Raw genomic sequence first — 27195 nt, 5'->3', positions numbered from 1 at the left:
GTTTCATGAGACTTGTTTGTGCTTGAGCTTGAGCTTCTCTTTCTGTCCACTCTTGTAACTGTAAATAACTTTTTCCTTTTTACCCTTTCTAAGGACTTTCTAAACTAATGGAAGCCGGTGAATCTATAGGAAAGTTGTCTCAGGAGCTAGCAGTGAAGGAGAAAGACCTGGCCCTGGCATCTATGAAAGCCGACAAGGTAAGTATCGCTGCGGAGGAGAATATCAAGGCAAAGATATGACAGTGAATCCATTTTTTTTGTTCTTCATGACACAATTTATCGGGAATGTATCATCAGAAGTTGATGTTTCAATCAGTTTTTTATTATAAACGTATTTTTTTTAAATTGGGCGGGTTTATTTTTTAAATGGGGTGTGGCTTAATAAGAGGGGCGTGGTTTATAATATGCCAAAGTGCGCCAAATGAAAACGAAGCCAATCAAGAGGTGGTATAAGGAATAGGAATGTGTCTAACATGTCTAGCAAGATGTGCCAAATTTATAATTCAGCCTCCACCATTAAGTTTGGCGCATCTTCAGACTGCCTGGTCTAAGTTTACACAGTGTTAGTAAATCTTCCCGTCTACAGACTGAAATCGCTTTAATGAAAATAAAATGAAATACATGAGACATTCCCTTTAAAGTTTTACAGTAAATCCAGTGCTCCTCTGTACTTTATCCCCTGTTGTTTTTTTCACTCTACTGCTTGGAACCTGCAGGTGCTGGCGGAAGTGACTGTTACAGCGCAGGCAGCGGCTAAAGTGAAGAACGAGGTGCAGCTGGTAAAAGACAAATCTCAGAAGATTGTAGAGGAAATAGAACGAGAGAAACATATAGCGGAGAGTAAACTGGAGGCTGCAAGACCGGCTCTAGAAGAGGCAGAAGCGGCATTAAATGTGAGAAAACACTGATAACGGATAAGCGGTGCCCCAACTCTCACTCAGACCTGCATGTGGATATGTTGATGTGACTCTGCCATCTAGTGGCTGCCTGCAGTTATGTCCATACTAAATAAGAATAACTAGGCAGCGATTTTATATATGTAGGAGCGATGCTGATGCTGCAGTCAAATCTTTTGAATATTCTTTTCATCTTTAATCTGTTCCTGAGAAGATTGTCCCAGAAAAATACCCAGCATACTTAGAGGAACTTCTGTCCACCTCCCAGCACTTCTATAAGGACAATGGAGACACATAACGCTCTTAAGAGTATGTTCATATGTAGCAGTAGAGGGCGATATCAGAAAATAATGCAGCTTTGGTGTGATTTATTATTACTATGCCGCTCTAGTAAATGTCTCCTATAGAAATGCTTTAACTCTAAAATATCACTTTATTCAGAATCTCCGAGATGTTTTTTCTCTTTACTCTTCCAAATGATCACAGTTTTAATCCTTTTTTTTTAGACAATTAAACCCGTGGATATTTCTACAGTTCGAAAACTTGCAAAGCCGCCGCACCTGATCATGAGGATCATGGATTCCTGCCTTCTGTTGTTTCAAAAGAGGCTTGATTCAGTAGTTATGGATCCTGAAAAACCCTGCTGCAAGCCTTCCTGGGGAGAGTCCTTAAAGGTAAACCCTTCCACTATTTACAGCCGGATGATATTACACAATCTATTATCATTTACTCATTTACATGTATCTAGTTGCATCCAGAAGTCATCGAAAGAACTTCATGTAAATTTGTGGTGAATGTGGCAGTAAGGGATAGAAGGGTTTAGTTTAACCCCTTGGCGCATTTGGACGTACATGTATGCCTTAAATCCCTTATAGGTGGGAGTTCTATCACTGGGACCCCCACTTATCAGGGGAATGGGGTCCCCATCCCACCAGGTCAGGCAGTTGCCGCCAGTCAGAGATTGAATGGAGAGATGACTGCGATTTTTCCTATCTCCTATAAACTTGAATGGAGAAAGCCTTGCACATGCGTGGCCACCTCTCCATTCGCTCTCTGCCTGGTTGTGGGCACCGCTTCACCAGGCTGAACAAGAGATGCCCGTTCTCTTGATAAGTGGGGGTCCTAGATGTGAGGTTCCCACTTATCAGATATTTATGGCATGTGTGTGTAGAAGCAGCCAACTCAGATATTGATACTAGTCTCAGCCTTCACATGCTGCCTTTATATGCAACATGTATTGCCCTGAAATCGTGTGAACCTTGCCTTAATGCACATTGTAGTTCGGTGAGTGTGGTATCCCTTCTGCTGTCATTTTCTGGATGCTGTAATAAAGTAAATGTTTCTGCAGTAAAAGGAATAATCACACAGGAGTTTTTCCGCAGCTCTTGAGTGCTTCTGGATTCCTTCAGTCCCTTCAACAATTCCCAAAAGACTCTATTAATAATGAGATGGTAGAATTACTGCAGCCCTATTTTCAGATGGAAGATTACACAATGGATAATGCAAAGAAGGCCTGTGGTAATGTTGGCGGTCTACTGTCATGGACACAGGCAATGGCAGCATTTTATGAAGTCAACAAGGAAGTCCTGCCACTAAAGGTAAGACGTTCTTTATGTTGGACATATCAACATACAATTGGGTTGTCCAGGATTAGAAAAACATATCTGCCTCCTTCCAAAAGCAGCACCAAACCTGTTCATGGGCTGTGTCTGGTATTGCATCTCAGCTCCACTGAATTGATTAGGGCTGCTATGGAAATCACTTTACAGATTACATTTAGAATTAATCTGAATAAAAAGGTGAGTTATTACTTATCTTATGCTGATCCTGAGTTATGACCTGAATCGGAGCTGAATTCACAATTCTGCAGCCTGCAGAAATTAAATATCCCAACATGCCCTGCTGGTTCGGTGTCTTAAACAAACTTCCTCTGGTAACTTGAACTTTACACTGGGCATTGTACAGTAATTTTATGTAAGAAAAACTTAAAGGGGTTGTCCAGTCTCGGGACGTTTTTCATATGGATGACCATACGGGCACCGGTTGTTATGCATTGGCCAGTGTCAGAAGCAGATGTCTCCGTACACTGCATAGCAGCCATGTAGAACTGAAACTCTTCTACTATTTACTTGAATAGAGGCAGAACTGCAGCACGACCGCCATACTGTGACTGGAGCCATCTTCTTCCGGCACGGACATCCGGTGCCCGGAGGCAGCCGGAGAAGCTGATCGGTGCAGAGTCCGGGTGTCGGACTCTAACCAATCATCTACTGATGACCTATCCTGTGAATAGGTCATCAGTATGAAAAACCGTCCTGTGCCCGGACAACCCCTTTAACTGCCTCCCTGCGTTATAAGAGCTCAACGGATCTGTTAGACATCTGCTCAATAACAACCAATAAAACTGAGACTGCTGCTCTGGAGTATAATACAGGATGTAACTCAGGATCAGTACAGGATAAGTAATGTAATGTATGTACACAGTGACTCCACCAGCAGAATTGTGAGTGCAGCTCTGGAGTATAATACAGGATGTAACGTAGGATTAGTACAGGATAAGTAATGTCATGTATGTACACAGTGACTCCACCATCAGAATAGTGAGTGCAGCTCTGGAGTATAATACAGGATGTAACTCAGGATCAGTACAGGATAAGTAATGTAATGTATGTACACAGTGACTCCACCAGCAGAATAGTGAGTGCAGCTCTGGAGTATAATACAGGATGTAACTCAGGATCAGTACAGGATAAGTAATGTAATGTATGTACACAGTGACTCCACCAGCAGAATTGTGAGTGCAGCTCTGGAGTATAATACAGGATGTAACGTAGGATTAGTACAGGATAAGTAATGTCATGTATGTACACAGTGACTCCACCATCAGAATAGTGAGTGCAGCTCTGGAGTATAATACAGGATGTAACTCAGGATCAGTACAGGATAAGTAATGTAATGTATGTACACAGTGACTCCACCAGCAGAATTGTGAGTGCAGCTCTGGAGTATAATACAGGATGTAACGTAGGATTAGTACAGGATAAGTAATGTCATGTATGTACACAGTGACTCCACCATCAGAATAGTGAGTGCAGCTCTGGAGTATAATACAGGATGTAACTCAGGATCAGTACAGGATAAGTAATGTAATGTATGTACACAGTGACTCCACCAGCAGAATAGTGAGTGCAGCTCTGGAGTATAATACAGGATGTAACTCAGGATCAGTACAGGATAAGTAATGTAATGTATGTACACAGTGACTCCACCAGCAGAATTGTGAGTGCAGCTCTGGAGTATAATACAGGATGTAACGTAGGATTAGTACAGGATAAGTAATGTCATGTATGTACACAGTGACTCCACCATCAGAATAGTGAGTGCAGCTCTGGAGTATAATACAGGATGTAACTCAGGATCAGTACAGGATAAGTAATGTAATGTATGTACACAGTGACTCCACCAGCAGAATTGTGAGTGCAGCTCTGGAGTATAATACAGGGTGTAACGTAGGATTAGTACAGGATAAGTAATGTCATGTATGTACACAGTGACTCCACCATCAGAATAGTGAGTGCAGCTCTGGAGTATAATACAGGATGTAACTCAGTATCAGTACAGGATAAGTAATGTAATGTATGTACACAGTGACTCCACCAGCAGAATAGTGAGTGCAGCTCTGGAGTATAATACAGGATATAACTCAGGATCAGTACAGGATAAGTAATATAATGTATGTACACAGTGACTCCACCAGCAGAATAGTGAGTGCAGCTCTGGAGTATAATACAGGATGTAAGTCAGGATCAGTACAGGATAAGTAATGTAATGTATGTACACAGTGACTCCACCAGCAGAATAGTGAGTGCAGCTCTGGAGTATAATACAGGATGTAACTCAGGATCAGTATAAGATAAGTAATGTCATGTATGTGCACAGTGACTCCACCAGCAGAATAGTGAGTGCAGCTCTGGAGTATAATACAGGATGTAACTGAGGATCAGTATAAGATAAGTAATGTCATGTATGTGCACAGTGACTCCACCAGCAGAATAGTGAGTGCAGCTCTGGAGTATAATACAGGATATAACTCAGGATCAGTACAGGATAAGTAATGTAATGTATGTACACTGACTCCACCAGCAGAATAGTGAGTGCAGCTCTGGAGTATAATAGAGGATGTAACTCAGGATCAGTACAGGATAAGTAATGTAATGTATGTACACAGTGACTCCACCAGCAGAATAGTGAGTGCAGCTCTGGAGTATAATACAGGATGTAACTCAGGATCAGTACAGGATAAGTAATGTAATGTATGTACACAGTGACCCCACCAGCAGAATAGTGAGTGCAGCTCTGGAGTATAATACAGGATGTAACTCAGGATCAGTACAGGATAAGTAATGTAATGTATGTACACAGTGACTCCACCAGCAGAATAGTGAGTGCAGCTCTGGAGTATAATACAGGATGTAACTCAGGATCAGTACAGGATAAGTAATGTAATGTATGTACACAGTGACCCCACCAGCAGAATAGTGAGTGCAGCTCTGGAGTATAATACAGGATGTAACTCAGGATCAGTATAAGATAAGTAATGTCATGTATGTGCACAGTGACTCAACTTTTTATATTTATTTTTTAACGCTCTGTTTGAATCACATCTAAGCTTTCTGACAAACTTATAGGCAAACAGTGGCATAAATCGCCCATAGGCTCCCATGTTAAAAAAAAATCGATACAACATTTTTGCGGGATGCCTCTGCATAGAGAAGTGAAGAAAAATGTATACCAGCCGACGGAGGCCAAGAAGACACTTCTTTGGCTTTTGTCGGCTATATGGAACCCTATGAATCAGTTTGGCGTATACACCAGGAGCTTTTCCAGGTGTATACGCCAACTGTAGGGCACAGATGTGCACAGAGGATAATCTGTAGATAAGATGAGTTTGAAAATGGCAAATATTATCCTCAACGTTTCCTTTCTACCATGCAGAGCAGATCGCTTTGCTGACTCTCTTCTCCTATTGACTTCTTTCTCCACCTGTTCCATTCATTTAACAATCGCTGCTTCATATTGAGTTGTCTAGTCATCATACAGCACCAGGCCAGGATTCGCTGTGTATGTTCTTTTCTGAGTTTCATTATATAAGTAGCAAATCTTTGATGCATGATCCTTTTCTTTTCCAGGCAAGTCTGATCAATCAAGCTCATCGTTTAGAAGTTGCCAATTGTGAGTTGTCAAAGGTGCAGCGCCAGCTGGACGAGAAACAGGAGGAGCTGGATAAGGCACAGGCCAGATTTGATGGAGCCATGTTGGAAAAAATGGTGAGCTAACATTTGTCTCCAGATCACACATGTCATGAAGGATCGTTAAGGATTATCATTATGTGAATGTTACATAAACTATTGTTTCTTTCCAATAAAAATGAGTTCCATTAGTTGTGACAGATCTAGGTTTGTTTTACGTTATTTCTTGATGGTGTTCAATCAGATATGGAATTATCAATGCATATAAATGATGTTTTCAAAAGTGGGAAATATTTTGTACATTCTATTCCATTTCCATCATTGCATGTATACAGTATCTATATATGTCGTTTATGCCCTTTTGAACACAGCATGCTAATTCATAATAAAAAGTACATTAGGGAATATTCACACATAGCAGATGAGATGCAGAACTGTCTGTGATTGTCCCATTCACCTGAACGGGGTTTGCAGAAATCCATTCAACTGCTGAAGATGTAGTGAAGAAACTTTTACAGTCGCACAAAGCTGTGAATTTACAGTGTCATAGAAACGATGGAGCAACTGATGACAAAGTCCTTCCATTGACTTTATATGGGTTTTCTCATGAACTCCTTTTCAGATTGACACCAGCCCGAAGCGAAGCTGCAGCCAGCCACAGGCTTTTCACCAATTTGGGGTGAAATGGTAGTAGGGGTTCCCCAAGGTTGGGAATAATTGACACAGTACATCAGAGCGACAGCTGCTCTTTGTTAGTGGCTCTCCGCTCCAGCTGATAGAGCTGCCGATCCAGCATGAACATGTAACCGCCAAAGGTGTTTACTCCTCAATTCTGGCCTAATTTCTATGGGAGCTACGGAAACAATGTAGCAAGTGAACTCAGCTGTTTCTGTAATTCCCAGCCACCTCTCCACCTCACTAGGCGGGACAGGGTCAGGGGACCCCCGTTTGGGAGATAGGTGCGTATCCCAAGGTGAAACCCACATCTTTCAGACGTTTATGCCATATATGCCTAAAATGGGAATACCCCTCTAAAAAACTGCAAGTAAAACAAGCTTATATTTTGTTTCCCTAGAATCTTCTCAGTAAGGCAGAACTTTGCAGGAAGAAAATCGAAACTGCATCCGCCCTTATCGATGGGCTCAGTGGAGAGAAGATCCGATGGACCGAGCAAAGCAGAGCGTTCAAAGCTCAGGTTAACAGGTAGATTCTGCACTCCTATAAGTACAAGGGGCTACATACAATATACTGACACATTCATCAAGTGCTCCCATTGTTACTAACAAATCCTAATGCTCAGGCAGCTGTAGATGTTGTAATGGCAGAAGAAAAGTAAAACGCAGCAATACATGAGGATATAAAGGTTAATATTGGCTGGACTATGTACTGTATCACTAACAGCCTGAGTCTGAGCGCCCCCTGCTGGACAGAAATAGAAATGTTTGAATTTATTTATTTTCCGTTTATTTGTTTTAAAAATGTTTATAAAATGAAGTTTGTCAGTGCCAGATTACCTCTAAACCCCAAGATTAAAATGTTATAAATGACGCCACTACTAGAAGATCGCAATTCTTCTTCATTATTCCTGATGCTCGTGTAGTGTGGAAATGTATTCAGAAAAGGGTCCATCCGCCATCTGTCGGGGGCAACTAGTCAACATACCTTCTTGGTGTCGAGGTAGATGCAGGGAGAGCGGCTCTTCTTTAATATTTACCCTTATTGGATATATTAGCCGGTTGCTATCCGTCGTTGGTACACTGAGGTTGACCTTCTGCAGTGCCCAGGTCTACATCGCCGTACTGTACTGCAAATCTATTGGTACTTTGTGCCAAATGATAAGGACTTGGAAAACTAGAAAGACCCTAGTAGTTGGCGGGTATATGAATGAATCAAAAATTACTAATATGCCTAAGGCACAATGAAAACCCTGATTGAACTACTTAATTAGTGGAGTAAAATATAACTTTTATTAACATAAATGAAATATCCAAAAGGGACAAACAACACACAAGCATCCACTTCAAATGTTTCAGCACCGTATCTTGACGCACTACGCTTTGCTAGCAAACGTTGGCTAATTTTAACTCTAGGTATTGTGTGTCCCTTTTGGATATTTCATTTATGTTAATAAAAGTAATATTTTAAATGGTATGGACTTGGCTCTTCACAGGGATTGTGTATGGAAGTAGTGAACGGACCGGTTATTATTGGCACCTCCTGTATTTTTCGTCCGCCTTCATTTTCATAAATAATCCGGTCAATGTGCAGGTTCTTTATAGTAAAATTCTGATAATTCAGCATGCTCATTAATGCTGCGGTAACAGGGGGTCTGTCAGAAGTCTCTCACCACTGACCCATCGTCTTCTAGACCTCGCTGACCCACCAGTGGCAAGGCCAGCACCACCAATGATAATGTCACCGCGAGGCGACTACGACGACAGGGAATTTTTGGCTTCGTTTACAGTTTTTTGACAAGCAAAAAAAAATCTGTGTCAAAAGTCCTTAAGAAATTTTAAGGCAGATTTTGAAATGCAATCGATTTTTGACGGCTGTTTTGAAGCAGGTTTTTTTAGGCATTTTTTGTAGGCGTTTTATTTTTTTAAATTAAACAAATGTAAAAAATGTGTTTTTTAAACAGACGCATCAAAAAACCACTATAAAATGAATGGCATATATATTTCTGCCTCCTATTGATTTCAGGGGAGTTTTAGAGGCGAAAACCACTCCAAGATAGGAGGGCATGACACTTTTTTTTTTTCTGCGAGTAGTCACAAAACCGCCAGAGAAAAGACGATGCCTCTACCTCCTATTTAATCACTGGAGGGAGATTTGAGGCGCTTTTTGGCTCGGATTCTCATGCAGTTTCCACGTAAAACTAAGAATAAAAAAAACTTAGTGTGAACTAGGCCTTTCACTTCAACCCCTTCTGCTGCTGATGTGGCCTCCACATCTCTGAACTACTGAGACCCTGATATCAGCACCAGCAGTGCCAGACCACAAGGGAACTGCTGACCCAGTATCGGGACTCTTGTTACCTCTGTTGGTTTGGCAGATTTTCTTGACCATGATGTGCCGGATTATAGGAATGTGACTTATGGCCGTGTATGTTTATGTTTGTAGGCTCGTTGGCGATGTCCTCATGGTGACCGCTTTCCTCTCATACTGTGGACCTTTTAATCAAACATTCAGGAACCTCCTGCTAAAAGACATCTGGGGAAAGGAAATCCGGAGCAGGAACATTCCAATTTCAGGGAACCTGAGTATAGTGTCCATGTTAGTAGATCAGCCAACGGTAAGAAGGGGGCTTCATTTTATTTAACCCCTTACTGATTTATCCTCAGTTGTACTCGGGCAGGTACAATGACAATATGATTTTTCCCGGCGTATCTCACAGGACCTCCCTGCAATATAAAATGTCAGTTTTAACAATTTTGCCACTTTTTGTGAAAATGACAATTTTCCTGTCATCTTATCAAGTGCATAAAATAAAACGTTACATTTATTAATATTCAGACCACAACTAGAAAAAATGCACATCCACTTGGGATACCTGGATCTATAGCTGCTATTAGGTGCAGCAATACATGTCGGCCGCCTCACCACATCACCTGCAGGGGGAGCAGCACCACTTGCTCTGGGCCAGATCCCGCATTAAAATAATTTTTTCAGCAATTTTAAAAAGTCTTGCATTATTTTTCCCACCAGGAAACAATTATCTAGGGTCTATAGTCAGTATTTATCTTCTGTATCGAGTTCATTAGCAATAATAGCAAAGCACAGCGTAGCACACTCCACAGTGATCGGCCCGCTACCCATGTTCATCATATATATGTATTCCAGAAGAATATAGTGATCTGGTTTTAATTGGTGCAGTGGATATCAGTGTGCTGTGCACGTTGTATAGAGCAGATCGACTCCTTTGGCCCATATCATCCTCCTTTGCACCTTTGCTATGGTTTGGGAGAATTTGCTAACGTTTCCCACTCCCCAAAATCACATCCAGGATAGCAAGCAAAGGAATTAAGCACGAAAAGGGAGCAAGGGGGCTACATGCTCTTGGCCCCCTCGTTGCAGAATGGAGGTGTATGATGGCATGAAACAGCAGGGGGGACATTTGGCTTTTGATCCAGTGCCTCTTAACCCTTTATTTATTCTCTATGTAAATGTCCTTACAATGTGACTTATTATATCAAGTACATTTAGCGGTTTCCATTAACAAGAAGATGAAATGTTTATCCCACTGATGACAGGCAGGGGGCGGTGTGACACCAGACATCTCTACTGAGCGGGACATTTCTGTACAGTATGATGAAAGCCTCCAGTGTCACGTGATATAAGTTGTGCCCTGTGTATTACATATAGATGGTGGGATGTCACACATTTACTGTACGCTCTCGTGCACTGCGTGGGTTGTGTACAGTTTCGGGCGCTCTTCTACGTTGCTCGGGCCTGTCCCTATACTATTCATTGCTAGGCAAAAATGTCAGCACCCTGAAGTTCCATCTCCTGCCCGGGAAGCAGCTGTGATCCCGGCGTCTTCTCCTGCACGTATTCACCCACAGAGCAAATCCCTTCATAGACACCCCATAATCATCAGGTTGTCCTGCCTCCAGCGCGATATTCTTTTAAGGCTCCGGTATTTGTTTATATATTATAGGAGAATGAAGTAGTTATATGATCGCAAATTCCCATCTGATGTCTATGTCCAGCTGTACCGCATGTTCTCCTGCCTTTTACTTTTCTCACACTCGCTCCTCAGGGTCTTTCCTGGGTCACTGTCTAATGATGGATTTTTTGGGGATTTTTTTAATCTGCATGTAGCAGCTCCAAATAACATAATCAGCACTTCAACCTATTGCGTCACTCACCTCATCTCTTGTAGATTGTAAGCTCTATGGCTCAGGTTTGTTGCATTTGTTTTAGATGTTATTACTAATTGTAAAGAGCGTTAGAACATGTTGGCGCTCTGTAAATAAAGGTTATCACCATTAAAGGGAAACTCCAGTGAAGAACATCATTTCTTATGTGACTTTTCCCTGTAATGCTGATGTCACTGCCGTGTCTTGTAGGATTCTGAATAACAAATTATTAATCATTGCAGGTGTGCACTGGGTGAGAAGCACAAATCTCCTCCTGCCTCCTGTAGATGATGTGAGGCTATTGCCAACCAACCAATCACCTCTGCTCCTCCCTGCAGCCAGTTAGCGTTTGCATACTGCCCGTGAGACGCTGCATGCTGCTGCACAGGACGCCGTTTGCAGCCCCTCCTGTGACTTAGATCTGCATGTGTCTCTCTCCAAAATCCTGCCCATAATTTGGAGGGATCTGTATAAGTATAGGTTCTGATTGATGTGATCTGGTCACACTTTCCCCATGTGATGTGTGGGCTGGGCATCATGGCTCATGTCGTTACCAGATCTACTGCGTCTGGCATTTCTACTATTTTACAGTCGCTGGATTATTCTTTGCTAAACAGCAAGTTATAGGGAGCTAGAAAATAAGAGAACATTTATACGGGGATTGGCTGGGAATGAGTTTAAGTCACTGCTGAAGATTCTCTACTGTTTGTATCACGGGAAACTGATGAGTTCTGAGTAATCTTCACATTGTATTTGTAGGTGAGTGAATGGAGCCTTCAGGGTTTACCAGGAGACGATCTCTCTATCCAAAATGGCATCATCGTTACTAAGGCGACCAGATATCCTCTCCTTATCGACCCACAAACTCAAGGGAAGACCTGGATAAAAAACAAGGAGCAAATCAATCAACTTCAGGTTGCTCTTTATACAATATTACAATTTTTTTTTTTTATATTACTTTTTATTAATGAAATGAAGGGTATTGTAACGTCTTCCAGTAGTTCTGCCGTTCCAATGCTTTTGCTGTTTCCCCGTCACGGCTTTTTCTTAAAGACACAGTTCTAGGAACACCTTACCAAAGTTACTTCTATGGAAATCGGCCCTTTTAAAATCCTGTTCTCTACAATTTGGCCAAAACTCAAAAAAAGTGGTACATCTAAGCTGTAAATGAGATTAAATCACATCACAAATCATGTTTTTATACATTCTAGTTATGCAGGAGCCTCCCAGTGGTACAAGCTACATGACTATTGATTGCAGCTTGTACCCCAGTAACATTAAACGTACTCGTAGATAGTATGTACAGGTACAGACGGGGCAAACATTTTAACCAAGCAAATTTACTAATTAGTTACAACAGCAACATAATAAATGTATCTTTACTGCACACACTGTATTATAAAGCCCAGCGATGATCAGTGCCTCACTTTACTGCAGGTGACCTCCCTTAATCACAAGTATTTCCGCACTCATTTGGAGGACTGTCTGTCATTAGGAAGGCCTCTTCTCATTGAAGATATTGGAGAAGAACTCGATCCATCCTTGGATAACATTTTAGAGAGAAACTTTATTAAATCTGGAAGCTCCTGTAAGGTTTGTGTGTATATGTTTGCTTTGTTGCTGACACGGACTATAGTTTTTTGGTGCTGATTTTGAAGCGGAAACCACATTGGAATCAGCGCCAAGAAACTGCCTAAATCACCGCCCATTGATTTCAATGGGAGGCAAAGGTGTTTTTTACCCGGGTGGCTTTTGGCCGCTCGCAAAATAAAAGCGTCAGGCTCTTTCTTTAAGCGGTTTCGGCCTCTAACCTCCCATTGAAATCAATGGGAGGCAGAAAAAAAACTGCGGCGCTCATTTGCAGTGTCTTTTTGTGGCGGTTCAAAAAACGCGGAAAAAAAGCGTCAAAAAATTCTGTGTGAACTAAAGCCTTAATGACGTCCCCCTGACACAAGCTCCGTCACCCTCTGTTCATACCAGTCCGGCAAACATATGACTGACCTCCGATACCAGCACTGTAAATGGTTGATCCAGTTCTCCAGTGCAGCGTGAGCCTGTACACCTCTGATAATGATCTGCACCTTACAGAATGGATAAAAACCCACAAACATTCTGCAGGAACAAATCTGTGGATCTTGGCCAGTATCCCCCGTGGGAGCAGAAACGTCTCGCTCACACTGGACACATTCATTGATGAAGTTGTGCAAGTCTGTCAATAAAGGAGAACACCTATAAGATCTATTGGTGATCCCATTCACTTAATTCATTCCGTCGGCAACCCGTGGTTTGTGTGAGGTCTCCTCCTCCTCACACTTTTTTTTTATGACGCTTGTAACTGAATATTTTTGGTGGCGAGGCATTTAGAAGTTCTCTGGTGAAGCCCATGGAGAAAAAGTACAAATAAAACGCCATACATAAGGAATGCTGCTTATTAATAAAAATACCACTGACCCAAAAAATTATACAAAATTGGCAAAAAAAAACTAAACAATGTGCACATAGGCTTTCTCATATTTTACTATAGACTTTACAACTAACATCTGGTCGCAGCGGTTTTGCAAGAAAAAAACAAAAACCCCCAAAAACGCATTAAAACGCTGTGTGTGTGAAACCAGCCCAAACAACAGCTTGCTGCGTCACTGGATCCTTTATTACCAGGGATGGGTTGGTGGATTCGGTTTTTCGCATTAACACCAATGGATGACAGACTGAGCAAACTAAAGGCCCTTTTACACCAGCCAATTATCGGGCAAACGACTGTTCATCTGCTGATCGTATCATTTTAAAAAAGTAAAATATTCTAGTTGTCGGCAGCACATCTTGGTGTGTAAACAGGGAGAGGCGCTGCCGGCATGATAATAATGTACAGGGACGGGCGATAGGAGTAACGAGCGCTCGTCCCCATCCATAGCTCCGTGTGACAGGAGCAAACGAGTGCCCATCAACCAGCTGTCTCATTGATCGGCGCCCATTTACCCGGCCCAGGACGGACAGTGTAAGAGGACCTTAACTGACTCCCAAAATTCATGTCTTTCAGTCTGTTATCATTGACTTATGGGGGTTGATAATACAACAGGTATCCTTTTTTGTTTTGTTTTCTCCACCGACCTTATTTGAAGAAAACATACACAAAACTGCTTGAAAAATACATGCGTGATGGTCCCAGGGAAGGGATATTCATCAGTCATATCGGATCCCCTGTTATTGAATGATGGTTGATACTGATGCGCCTCTTATTTGTTACTTATTTCATTATTTTCTTGTATGTAGGTGAAAGTTGGTGATAAAGAATTTGATGTGATGGACAAGTTCAGACTCTACATAACCACTAAGCTGCCAAATCCTGTCTTCACTCCGGAAACCAATGCAAAAACCTCTGTAATTGACTTCACAGTTACTCTGAAAGGACTGGAGAACCAGCTGCTGGGCAGAGTCATCCTGACTGAGAAGCAGGTAACAGGGTCTCTGCAGCGTTCCCCTCTAATCCTTACAGAGTTACATAGTATATATAGTTACATAGTTACATAGTATATATAGTTACATAGTTAGTACGGCTGAAAAAAAGACACATGTCCATCAAGTTCAACCAAGGGACGGGAAAAGGGAAGGAAAAATTTCTACACATAGGAGCGAATACTTTTTTGTTCTAGGAAATTATCTAAGCCTTTTTTAAAGCCATCTCCTGTCCCTGCTGCGACCAGCTCCTGCGGTGTCTCCTGTCCCTGCTGTGACGGCTCCTGCGGTGACTATTCCATAGATTCACAGTTCTCACAGTAAAGAAGCCTTGTCGCCTCTGCAGGTTGAACCTTTTTTTCTCCAGACGGAGGGAGTGCCCCCTTGTTTTTTGAGGGGGTTTTACAAGGAACAGGATTTCACCATATTTTTTGTATGTGCCATTCATATATTTATATAAGTTAATCATGTCCCCCATTTATCTACATTAAACCTCATTTGCCAACTGGACGCCAAAACACTCAGTTTGTTTAAATCTGCCTGCAAATCACAAACATCTTCCATAGTCTGAACTATATTACATAGCTTGGTGTCATCTGCAAAAATAGAAATAGTGCTATTAATCCCTTCCTCTATATCATTAATAAATAAGTTGAATAATAGGGGTCCCAGCACTGAACCCTGGGGTACACCACTTATTACCGGGGACCATTCAGAGTAGGAATCATTGACCACAACTCTCTGGATACGGTCCTTGAGCCAATTCTCAATCCAATTACAAACTATATTTTCTAAACCTATAGTCCTTAATTTACCCATTAGGCGTCTATGGGGGACAGTGTCAAATGCCTTTGCAAAGTCCAAAAACACTATATCCACAGCGGCCCCTCTGTCTAGGCTTCTGCTCACCTCTCATATAAACACTATATCCACAGCGGCCCTTCTGTCTAGGCTTCTACTCACCCCTCATATAAACACTATATCCACAGCGGCCCCTCTGTCTAGGCTTCTGCTCACCCCTCATATAAACACTATATCCACAGCGGCCCCTCTGTCTAGGCTTCTGCTCACCCCTCATATAAACACTATATCCACAGCGGCCCCTCTGTCTAGGCTTCTGCTCACCCCTCATATAAACACTATATCCACAGCGGCCCCTCTGTCTAGGCTTCTACTCACCCCTCATATAAACACTATATCCACAGCGGCCCCTCTGTCTAGACTTCTGCTCACCTCTTCATAAAAACAGATCAGGTTAGTTTGACAACTTCTGTCCTTAGTAAAACCGTGCTGGCTGTCACTTCTAATACTATTTTTTGTCACATAATTCTGTATATAGTCCCTCAATAGCCCCTCAAACATTTTCCCCACGATGGATGTTAAGCTTACTGGTCTATAATTACCCGGCGAAGATCTAGAGCCCTTTTTGAAAATAGGCACCACATTTGCCCTGCGCCAGTCCCTTGGCACTATACCAGTCACTAGAGAATCTCTGAATATTATGAAGAGGGGGACAGAAATAACTGAACTAAGCTCTTTAAGAACTCTAGGGTGTAACCCATCTGGTCCCGGGGCCTTGTGCACATTTATTTTATTTAATTTAGCTTGGACCATATCTACATTCATCCAATTCAGTATATCAACTGATATATTAACAGCACTGGCGCCGGCTACATCAGCTGCTCTTTCTTCTGTTGTATATACAGAGCTGAAGAACCCATTTAGTAACTCTGCCTTCTCTTGATCCCCTGTGACCAACTCCCCATTACCACTATCTAGGGGTCCTACATGTTCAGACCTTGGCTTTTTTGCATTTATATGCTTGAAGAATTTTTTAGGATTTGTTTTACTATCCTTGGCCACCTGCCTTTCATTTTGTATTTTTGCTAATTTTATTACATTTTTACAGATTTTATTAAGCTCTTTATATTTTACAAAGGCTACAGCTGTACCCTCAGATTTGTATTTTTTAAATGCCCTTTTTTTGTCGTGTATTGCCCCTTTCACAGAAGGTGTAAGCCATGTGGGGTTTAATTTTAGTCGTTTATACTTGTTACCTGTAGGAATAAATTTTGCACTATAATTACCCAAAGTAGATTTGAAAATCTCCCATTTATCATTTGTCCCATTATTTGACATTAGTTCTTCCCAGTCTATATCCTGAATTGCCGCCCTCATCCTGGGGAAATTGGCTGTCTTAAAATTAAGTGTTTTTGCCCTCCCAGCCTGTGTTTGTTTTTCACAGTATAGGTAAAATGTAACTATATTATGATCACTGTTACCGAGGTTTACACGAACATTGACATTCCCAACAAGCTCTGCATTATTAGAAATGACCAGATCCAACAGAGCTTCACCTCTAGTCGGGTCTTCCACAAACTGGCCCATAAAATTTTCCTGCAGCAGGTTGAGGAAATGTCTCCCCTTTGCAGTTGAAGCTGAACCATGACACCAATTAATATCCCGGAAATTAAAATCTCCCATTATCACTACAGTACCCGCCTGTGCAGCCTGCTCCATCTGTTTACATAGCTGAACATCCATCTCCTCAGTTATATTGGGGGGTCTATAGATTACACCAAAAGTAATTTTTTCAGTGATTACCTCCTTTTCTAGTTCCACCCACAAGGTTTCAACCTCCTCACAGTCTTCACCCACTATTGTCTCTTTCACACTCGCCTTCATATCACTTCACACATACAGACATACGCCACGCCTTCATATCACTTCTCACTCTCACGTACAGACATAAACCACCGCCTTCATATGACTTTTCACATACAGACATACACCACCGCCTTCATATCACTTCTCACATACAGACATACACCACCACCTTCATATCGCTTCTCACATACAGACATACACCACTGCCTTCATATCACTTCTCACGTACAGACATACACCACCACCTTCATATCTCTTCTCACATACAGACATACACCACCACCACCTTCATATCACTTCTCACATACAGACATACAGCACCGCCTTTCCTATTTGTCCTGTCTTTCCGAAACAGTGTAAAACCCTGTAGATTTACAGCCCAGTCATGTCAAGAGTCCAGCCATGTTTCAGCAACACCAACTATATCTATATTTTCTTCCAGTATCAAGGCCTCCAGCTCCCCCATTTTGCTTGCTAGACTTCTGGAATTTGTGAACATACACTTTAACTTGCCTTTCAGTTTTTCACTTTTATTATCAGAAATGTGATTTGACATTATTTGGGCATTTGTATTTACACTGCTGTTCTGTAACGAAAGGATCTCCTTATCTTGTTGCCTAGTCCTCTCCCCACAGTCTGTTTCTCCCCCCACCAATATAGTCTGACCCCTCTCTAACCTGACTATCCCTTTTTTTTCTACATTGACCTCCCTCCTCAGCCCTAGTTTAAATACTCCGCCACCCCAGCTAGAATTCTCTCCCCCAGCACAGCGGACCCCCTTCCATTTAGGTGCAAATCATCTGCAGAATACAGTTTGTACCCCAATGAAAAGTCAGCCCAGTGCTCTAGGAACCCAAATCCTTCTCCTCTACACCAAGACTTCAGCCATGCATTTACCTCCCTGAGCTCCCGCTGTCTTTCCTGTGATGCGCATGGCACAGGCAGTATTCCTGAGAATACAACCTTGGAGGTCCTTCCCTTCAGCTTGTAGCCTAGTTCTTTAAAATTATTCTTAAGGCTCTTCCACCTACCATGTATTCTGTCATTGGTACCGACATGGACCACAACAGCTGCATCATCACCAGCCCCTCCCAGCAATTTCTCCACCCGTTCCACCACATGCCGAACCCTGGCACCAGGGAGACAGCAAACCATTCGGTTGAGGTGGTCTTGGCGACAAATTATTCTATCCGTCTTCCTGATTATAGAATCCCCTACAACTATCAATTGTCTTCCCTTACCTGCATTACCATCCCGCGGACTACTAGCTGGGCTGTTCTCCCGGCTGTTAGGGAGATCAGTATCCACTAGGGCTGCCATTTCTGAGACTGACACCCTCGCATCATCACTCAACTTGGCAATTTTGCTTGGAATGTCAGAAACCGGATCGGCCTTCCTTTTCTTTGACCCCTTTCTACTGCCCCTAACTACATTAACCCAACTACTTGCCTGATCCTGCTCACCCATGTCTTCACCCTCGAGTTGTAACCCACTAACTGCATGCTCCGTGAGCAGCAAGCTCAGCTCAAGATTGTCTATCCTCCTCAGTGTTGTATTTTGCTCCTCCAGATCTGTAATGCGAGCTTCCAGGTGACCAACATGCTCACATCTGCCACAGAGATATTCACCCTGGAACTCCGGCTCCAGTCGTGCATACATATGGCAAACTGTGCACTGAAGAAAAACTCCAATCTTGCTGTCCATTATCCCAGTTACAAAAAAAACAGTGGACGGTTGTTAATGCAAAAGAAAAGAAGAAGAAGAAGAGTACTTACTGGGGCTTTAACTCCGGTTTTGTAACTCCACTTGATATACAAACCACTTGTTTTACAAGCCCACTAGAGCAGGCTCTCTAGAGCCCTGAGGGCTAATTTATACCACCTGGGACCAGCTAACCCCTTCCCCTAGTCAGCTGCTCAGCAGGAAGTAAGCTGCAAAGAAAAAATGGTTTTAAATTGTGTCACTTTTGCAAACTTCTTTTAGCAAGCAAGCAATCAATTCATATATCACATACAATGGCCCCCCACTTTGTCCTACACAACACAGTAAGTCAATCCGGTTTTGTAACTCCACTTGATATACAGACCACTTGTTTTACAAGCCCACTAGAGCCTTGGTTATTGTACTCTGAAGTGTAGCAGCCTCTTATGACCTTGTTCATAGGGGGAAAAGCAGAAAAACACAGACACAAGTGTTATCAAACTAAGTGTCAGATGGTGGCAGCCACCGATGAGATAGAGGAAATAATAGCTTTCCATTGATTGTTGTGTTGGAAATCTCTGTGTCCATCAGGGGGAAGTATGGGCAGATCTAGGGTCACCAGTGCTTTTATGATAATTATACAAACTTTAAGATCAGGTTAGTGATCATCTTCAGACCCATCTATATGATTTCATATAGTGGGTATGAGAACACAGTCTGGTATAACAAACGCTGATTTTCCAGCATATTAAAGTCTCTGTGCAGTATGGTCCCCTCCAAGGACCTGACATGTAACCATGGGGCCCATTGCACAACGGGAAAAGTTTATGACTATTTTGGTTTCCTCACTGGGCTATGCCTTTCCATCATGGACAGGGATAAGGAACAGAGTAGTTGCAGTACAAAAGTAATGTACACAGTGATGTCGCAGTGCAGAGATAGTAAATGCAGTGATGTCACAGTACAGGGTTAATAAACAGTGATGTCATAGTACAGGGTTAATGAACAGTAATGTCACAGTACAGGGTTAATGAACAGTGATGTCAAAGTACAGGGTTAATGAACAGTAATGTCACAGTACAGGGTTAATGAACAGTAATGTCACAGTACAGGGTTAATGAACAGTGATGTCAAAGTACAGGGTTAATGAACAGTAATGTCACAGTACAGGGTTAATAAACAGTAATGTCACAGTACAGGGTTAATGAACAGTGATGTCACAGTACAGGGTTAATGAACAGTGATGTCACAGTACAGGGATAATGAACAGTGATGTCACAGTACAGGGATAATGAATACAATGATGTCACAGTGCACAGGAAATAAAAACAGTGATGTCACGATACAGAGATAATAATAAATGCAGTGATATCAGTACAGGGATAATAAACAGTGATGACACACTACAGAGATGCAGTAATGTCATAGTACAAAGATAATAAACACCGGAGTCACAGTACAGGGATAATGCACAAACTGGTGTCACAGTACAGGGATAATGCACACAGTAATAAAACAGTGCAGGGATTATAAATATAAAGATATCACAGTACAGAGAAAATAAATATAGTGTTGTTACAATACAGGGAAAATTGGGATAATACATATAATGTCACAATACAAGGATGATAAATGCAGTAATTTAGTACAGGGATAATGCACACGTAAATAACACAGTACAGAGGTAATAAACGCAGCAAAGTCACAGTACGGAGATAATAAACAGTGATGTCACAGTACAGAGATAATAAACAGTGATGTCACAGTACAGAGATAATAAACAGTGATGTCACAGTACAGAGATAATAAACAGTGATGTCACAGTACAGAGATAATAAACAGTGATGTCACAGTACAGAGATAATAAACAGTGATGTCACAGTACAGAGATAATAAACAGTGATATCACAGTACAGAGATAATAAACAGTGATGTCACAGTACAGGGATAATAAACAGTGATATCACAGTACAGAGATAATAAACAGTGATGTCACAGTACAGAGATAATAAACAGTGATATCACAGTACAGAGATAATAAACAGTGATATCACAGTACAGAGATAATAAACAGTGATGTCACAGTACAGAGATAATAAACAGTGATGTCACAGTACAGAGATAATAAACAGTGATGTCACAGTACAGAGATAATAAACAGTGATATCACAGTACAGAGATAATAAACAGTGATGTCACAGTACAGAGATAATAAACAGTGATATCACAGTACAGAGATAATAAACAGTGATATCACAGTACAGAGATAATAAACAGTGATGTCACAGTACAGAGATAATAAACAGTGATGTCACAGTACAGGGATAATAAACAGTGATGTCACAGTACAGGGATAATAAACAGTGATGTCACAGTACAGGGATAATAAACAGTGATGTCACAGTACAGGGATAATAAACAGTGATATCACAGTACAGAGATAATAAACAGTGATGTCACAGTACAGGGATAATAAACAGTGATATCACAGTACAGAGATAATAAACAGTGATATCACAGTACAGAGATAATAAACAGTGATGTCACAGTACAGAGATAATAAACAGTGATGTCACAGTACAGGGATAATAAACAGTGATGTCACAGTACAGGGATAATAAACAGTGATGTCACAGTACAGGGATAATAAACAGTGATGTCACAGTACAGGGATAATAAACAGTGATATCACAGTACAGAGATAATAAACAGTGATATCACAGTACAGAGATAATAAACAGTGATGTCACAGTACAGAGATAATAAACAGTGATGTCACAGTACAGAGATAATAAACAGTGATATCACAGTACAGAGATAATAAACAGTGATGTCACAGTACAGAGATAATAAACAGTGATGTCACAGTACAGGGATAATAAACAGTGATGTCACAGTACAGGGATAATAAACAGTGATGTCACAGTACAGGGATAATAAACAGTGATGTCACAGTACAGGGATAATAAACAGTGATATCACAGTACAGAGATAATAAACAGTGATATCACAGTACAGAGATAATAAACAGTGATGTCACAGTACAGAGATAATAAACAGTGACGTCACAGTACGGAGATAATAAACAGTGACGTCACAGTACAGGGATAATAAACAGTGACGTCACAGTACGGAGATAATAAACAGTGACGTCACAGTACAGGGATAATAAACAGTGATATCACAGTACAGAGATAATAAACAGTGATATCACAGTACGGAGATAATAAACAGTGATGTCACAGTACAGAGATAATAAACAGCGATGTCACAGTACAGGGATAATAAACAGCGATGTCACAGTACAGAGATAATAAACAGCGATGTCACAGTACAGGGATAATAAACAGCGATGTCACAGTACAGGGATAATAAACAGCGATATCACAGTACAGAGATAATAAACAGCGATGTCACAGTACAGAGATAATAAACAGCGATATCACAGTACAGAGATAATAAACAGCGATGTCACAGTACAGGGATAATAAACAGCGATGTCACAGTACAGAGATAATAAACAGCGATATCACAGTACAGAGATAATAAACAGCGATATCACAGTACAGAGATAATAAACAGCGATATCACAGTACAGAGATAATAAACAGTGATGTCACAGTACAGAGATAATAAACAGTGATGTCACAGTACAGAGATAATAAACAGTGATATCACAGTACAGGGATAATAAACAGTGATATCACAGTACAGAGATAATAAACAGTGATATCACAGTACAGAGATAATAAACAGTGATATCACAGTACAGAGATAATAAACAGTGATGTCACAGTACAGAGATAATAAACAGTGATGTCACAGTACAGAGATAATAAACAGTGATGTCACAGTACAGAGATAATAAACAATGATGTCACAGTACAGAGATAATAAACAGTGATGTCACAGTACAGGGATAATAAACAGTGATATCACAGTACAGGGATAATAAACAGTGATGTCACAGTACAGAGATAATAAACAGTGATGTCACAGTACAGGGATAATAAACAGCGATATCACAGTACAGAGATAATAAACAGCGATGTCACAGTACAGAGATAATAAACAGCGATGTCACAGTACAGAGATAATAAACAGTGATATCACAGTACAGAGATAATAAACAGTGATATCACAGTACAGAGATAATAAACAGTGATGTCACAGTACAGAGATAATAAACAGTGATATCACAGTACAGAGATAATAAACAGTGATGTCACAGTACAGAGATAATAAACAGTGATGTCACAGTTCAGAGATAATAAACAGTGATATCACAGTACAGAGATAATAAACAGTGATATCACAGTACAGAGATAATAAACAGTGATGTCACAGTACAGAGATAATAAACAGTGATGTCACAGTACAGAGATAATAAACAGTGATGTCACAGTACAGAGATAATAAACAGTGATATCACAGTACAGAGATAATAAACAGTGATGTCACAGTTCAGAGATAATAAACAGTGATATCACAGTACAGAGATAATAAACAGTGATGTCACAGTACAGAGATAATAAACAGCGATGTCACAGTACAGAGATAATAAACAGCGATGTCACAGTACAGGGATAATAAACAGCGATGTCACAGTACAGGGATAATAAACAGTGATGTCACAGTACGGAGATAATAAACAGTGATGTCACAGTACAGAGATAATAAACAGTGATGTCACAGTACGGAGATAATAAACAGTGATGTCACAGTTCAGAGATAATAAACAGTGATGTCACAGTACAGAGATAATAAACAGCGATGTCACAGTACAGAGATAATAAACAGCGATATCACAGTACAGAGATAATAAACAGTGATGTCACAGTACAGAGATAAAACAGTGATGTCACAGTACAGAGATAATAAACAGTGATGTCACAGTACAGAGATAATAAACAGTGATGTAACAGTACAGAGATAATAAACAGTGATGTCACAGTACAGAGATAATAAACAGTGATGTCACAGTACAGAGATAATAAACAGTGATGTCACAGTACAGAGATAATAAACAGTGATGTCACAGTACAGAGATGATAAACAGTGATGTCACAGTACAGAGATAATAAACAGTGATATCACAGTACAGAGATAATAAACAGTGATGTCACAGTACAGAGATAATAAACAGTGATGTCACAGTACAGGGATAATAAACAGTGATGTTACAGTAGAGAGATAATAAACAGTGATATCACAGTACAGAGATAATAAACAGTGATATCACAGTACAGAGATAATAAACAGTGATGTCACAGTACAGAGATAATAAACAGTGATGTCACAGTACAGGGATAATAAACAGTGATGTCACAGTACAGGGATAATAAACAGTGATGTCACAGTACAGGGATAATAAACAGTGATATCACAGTACAGAGATAATAAACAGTGATATCACAGTACAGAGATAATAAACAGTGATGTCACAGTACAGAGATAATAAACAGTGACGTCACAGTACAGGGATAATAAACAGTGACGTCACAGTACAGAGATAATAAACAGTGATGTCACAGTACAGAGATAATAAACAGTGATGTCACAGTACAGAGATAATAAACAGTGATGTCACAGTACAGAGATAATAAACAGTGATGTCACAGTACAGAGATAATAAACAGTGATATCACAGTACAGAGATAATAAACAGCGATATCACAGTACAGAGATAATAATCAGTGATGTCACAGTACAGAGATAATAAACAGTGATGTCACAGTACAGAGATAATAAACAGTGATATCACAGTACAGAGATAATAAACAGCGATATTACAGTACAGGGATAATAAACAGTGATGTCACAGTACAGAGATAATAAACAGCGATGTCACAGTACAGAGATAATAAACAGTGATGTCACAGTACAGGGATAATAAACAGTGATGTCACAGTACAGGGATAATAAACAGTGATGTCACAGTACAGGGATAATAAACAGTGATGTCACAGTACAGGGATAATAAACAGTGATGTCACAGTACAGGGATAATAAACAGTGATGTCACAGTACAGAGATAATAAACAGTGATGTCACAGTACAGAGATAATAAACAGTGATGTCACAGTACAGAGATAATAAACAGTGATATCACAGTACAGAGATAATAAACAGTGATGTCACAGTACAGAGATAATAAACAGTGATATCACAGTACAGGGATAATAAACAGTGATGTCACAGTACAGAGATAATAAACAGTGATGTCACAGTACAGAGATAATAAACAGTGATGTCACAGTACAGAGATAATAAACAGTGATGTCACAGTACAGAGATAATAAACAGTGATGTCACAGTACAGAGATAATAAACAGTGATGTCACAGTACAGGATATCTTGACAGCTTTTCTCACATCCTGCACAAAGGACCAGTCACTGGAGGCCCTTGTCTGAGGATAGCCCTACAGAAAGGACTCCTGGTCGTCAGGGCCGGACTAGAGCGTGTGCAGTGGTTGTTGCATTATTCTCTATTCACGCTTCATGCTGATGGAGAGATAATTTGGTGTATTTTGCTGAGCCATCTCTGATACAACCCTGGCTGTGTTATTTACCTGTCTGTCCAGTGTTGGAGAGCATTTTGCATAGAGTATAAGCTCCTGAGATGTAGCAGGAGGACGGACATGTAGCTGTGACCTGGTAGATCACTTTAGCTGCATTGAATTCTGCTATCAATTCCAACACTGATTATTGGATTATAATAACATGTCACATGTAAGATTTGAGTATGGAATGGTTTTTTTTAAACTTAATTTTGTAAAGAATACAAAAAATATACAAATAGTTTGCTACTCGGTGATTTGCTGCTCAACATAATCTTTGACGTTTCCCAGGAGCTGGAGGGAGACAGAATTAAACTGATGCAAGAGGTTAATGTGAACAAACGAAAAATGCAGGAGCTGGAGGACAGTCTTCTGTTTAGGCTGAGTGCAACTACAGGTATTTTTTGCATAGTTGTGTAGATACATCTGATCAATACACAAAAATATATTAGTAATACTTTACAAACCACATGAACACGAGTCAGGCTCTGGTCCTCCAGATGTGCACTTCTGCTTAATCATTTGCCAACTTTCTGTTTCAATTTTCCACAGTTTTAAACATCTCTTATTGCTGTCAGTGAATTAGAACATTCATAGTTTGCATTCAGAGGCTTAAAACCTCATAGGCTGCGTTCACATACTGAGTTTATGTTGTGTTTTTGAACTGTTATAGGAAGACAAACGCATCTAAAAAATGTTTTTTTTAAATATCCATGTGTTTTACAAAGTGTTTCAGCCGTAAGTCTATAACTACTAAAACCAGATTACAGCTGAGACACTTTGTAAAATGCATCGATATTTAAAAAACTTTTTAGGTGCGTTTTTCTCCCCAACAGTTCAAAAATGCAACATGTAAACCAGCCTTCGGTGCAGCGCTTAGTAAGGGTATCAGAGTTCTCTCTTCTTTTGCTGGGTTTCCACTGTGCGTTTGTTTTGGTGTTTTTATAGCATGCATTTTTTTGTTTCAGTTGATGAACTTCCATTGAGAGACATAGGAGTTTATCTACCAAAACAAAAAAAATGCCATACTTTAACAGGAGAAACAATTGATTTTAACTTGTTTCACCTAAAAAGGCATGTGGTCAAAAATCGTATTGCAATACCATGGTAAAAAAAATGCACGGTCTTGTCGCATGGAGCCATTCGACACATTAGAATGCAACTTTAGTCTCTGAAGAATATTCCTGTTCACTGACAGCAACCAGAGATTTTGAAAATGCTGAGGAATCACAAAAGAGTATTCAAAAATTGCATATCTTTCCGATATTCAACGATTCGGCTTTATTTATATAAAACCAGAAACCCCGGCTAAGAACAGTGCTTCGGACTCCACAATAAGAATAATACCAGACCACAATGGGAGGAGGAGGGGAGCACCGCAATCTAAGAGGAACGTCGCTGATTCACCGCTATAATTAACCCCTGGATGATCCACGAGCCGTGTGGGAAAATGTTCTATGAACAACACAGGTCACATTGTGTGAACGTCATCTATACAGTCATACCTGGTGGTGTTGTTATTAAAGGAAGCATCAATTCTGCATTGGACCAGAAAATGTTCAGTTATGAGTCCTCAAGCTAAAGAAGTATAAATTGCAGCAAGACAATGATCCATATACCAGCGGAGGCCTACATGTGAGGCTGAGGAGAAAAAACATCAAAAGTTTATGCCCAACTGACACATTAATGTTATATCCACAAAACATGCCATAAACGTCTGATAGATACAGGTCTTACCTCGGACCTGCACCTATCTCTAGAACGGGGGTCCTCTGACCCCTGTTTCACCTGGTAAGGCAATTACCAGTCAG

General features: G+C 40.6%; 1 protein-coding gene across 1 annotated transcript in view; it reads left to right on the top strand.

Moving 5' to 3' along the window:
* Positions 1-27195, top strand: part of DNAH8 (dynein axonemal heavy chain 8) — a 329590-nt gene that overhangs the window by 288807 nt on the left and 13588 nt on the right. The window contains exons 68-78 of the mRNA XM_075863774.1: positions 94-197; positions 716-892; positions 1402-1569; positions 2278-2493; positions 6085-6222; positions 7220-7347; positions 9265-9436; positions 11763-11918; positions 12441-12596; positions 14274-14456; positions 25676-25781. Of these exons, the coding sequence (XP_075719889.1) occupies positions 94-197; positions 716-892; positions 1402-1569; positions 2278-2493; positions 6085-6222; positions 7220-7347; positions 9265-9436; positions 11763-11918; positions 12441-12596; positions 14274-14456; positions 25676-25781 (1704 nt within the window). The remainder of the gene's footprint in view (positions 1-93; positions 198-715; positions 893-1401; positions 1570-2277; positions 2494-6084; positions 6223-7219; positions 7348-9264; positions 9437-11762; positions 11919-12440; positions 12597-14273; positions 14457-25675; positions 25782-27195) is intronic.

Source organism: Rhinoderma darwinii, chromosome 4 (assembly GCF_050947455.1).
Source record: "Rhinoderma darwinii isolate aRhiDar2 chromosome 4, aRhiDar2.hap1, whole genome shotgun sequence".
NCBI classification, from domain to species: Eukaryota; Metazoa; Chordata; class Amphibia; order Anura; family Rhinodermatidae; genus Rhinoderma; species Rhinoderma darwinii.
This window is presented reverse-complemented; position numbering and strand designations above follow the sequence as displayed.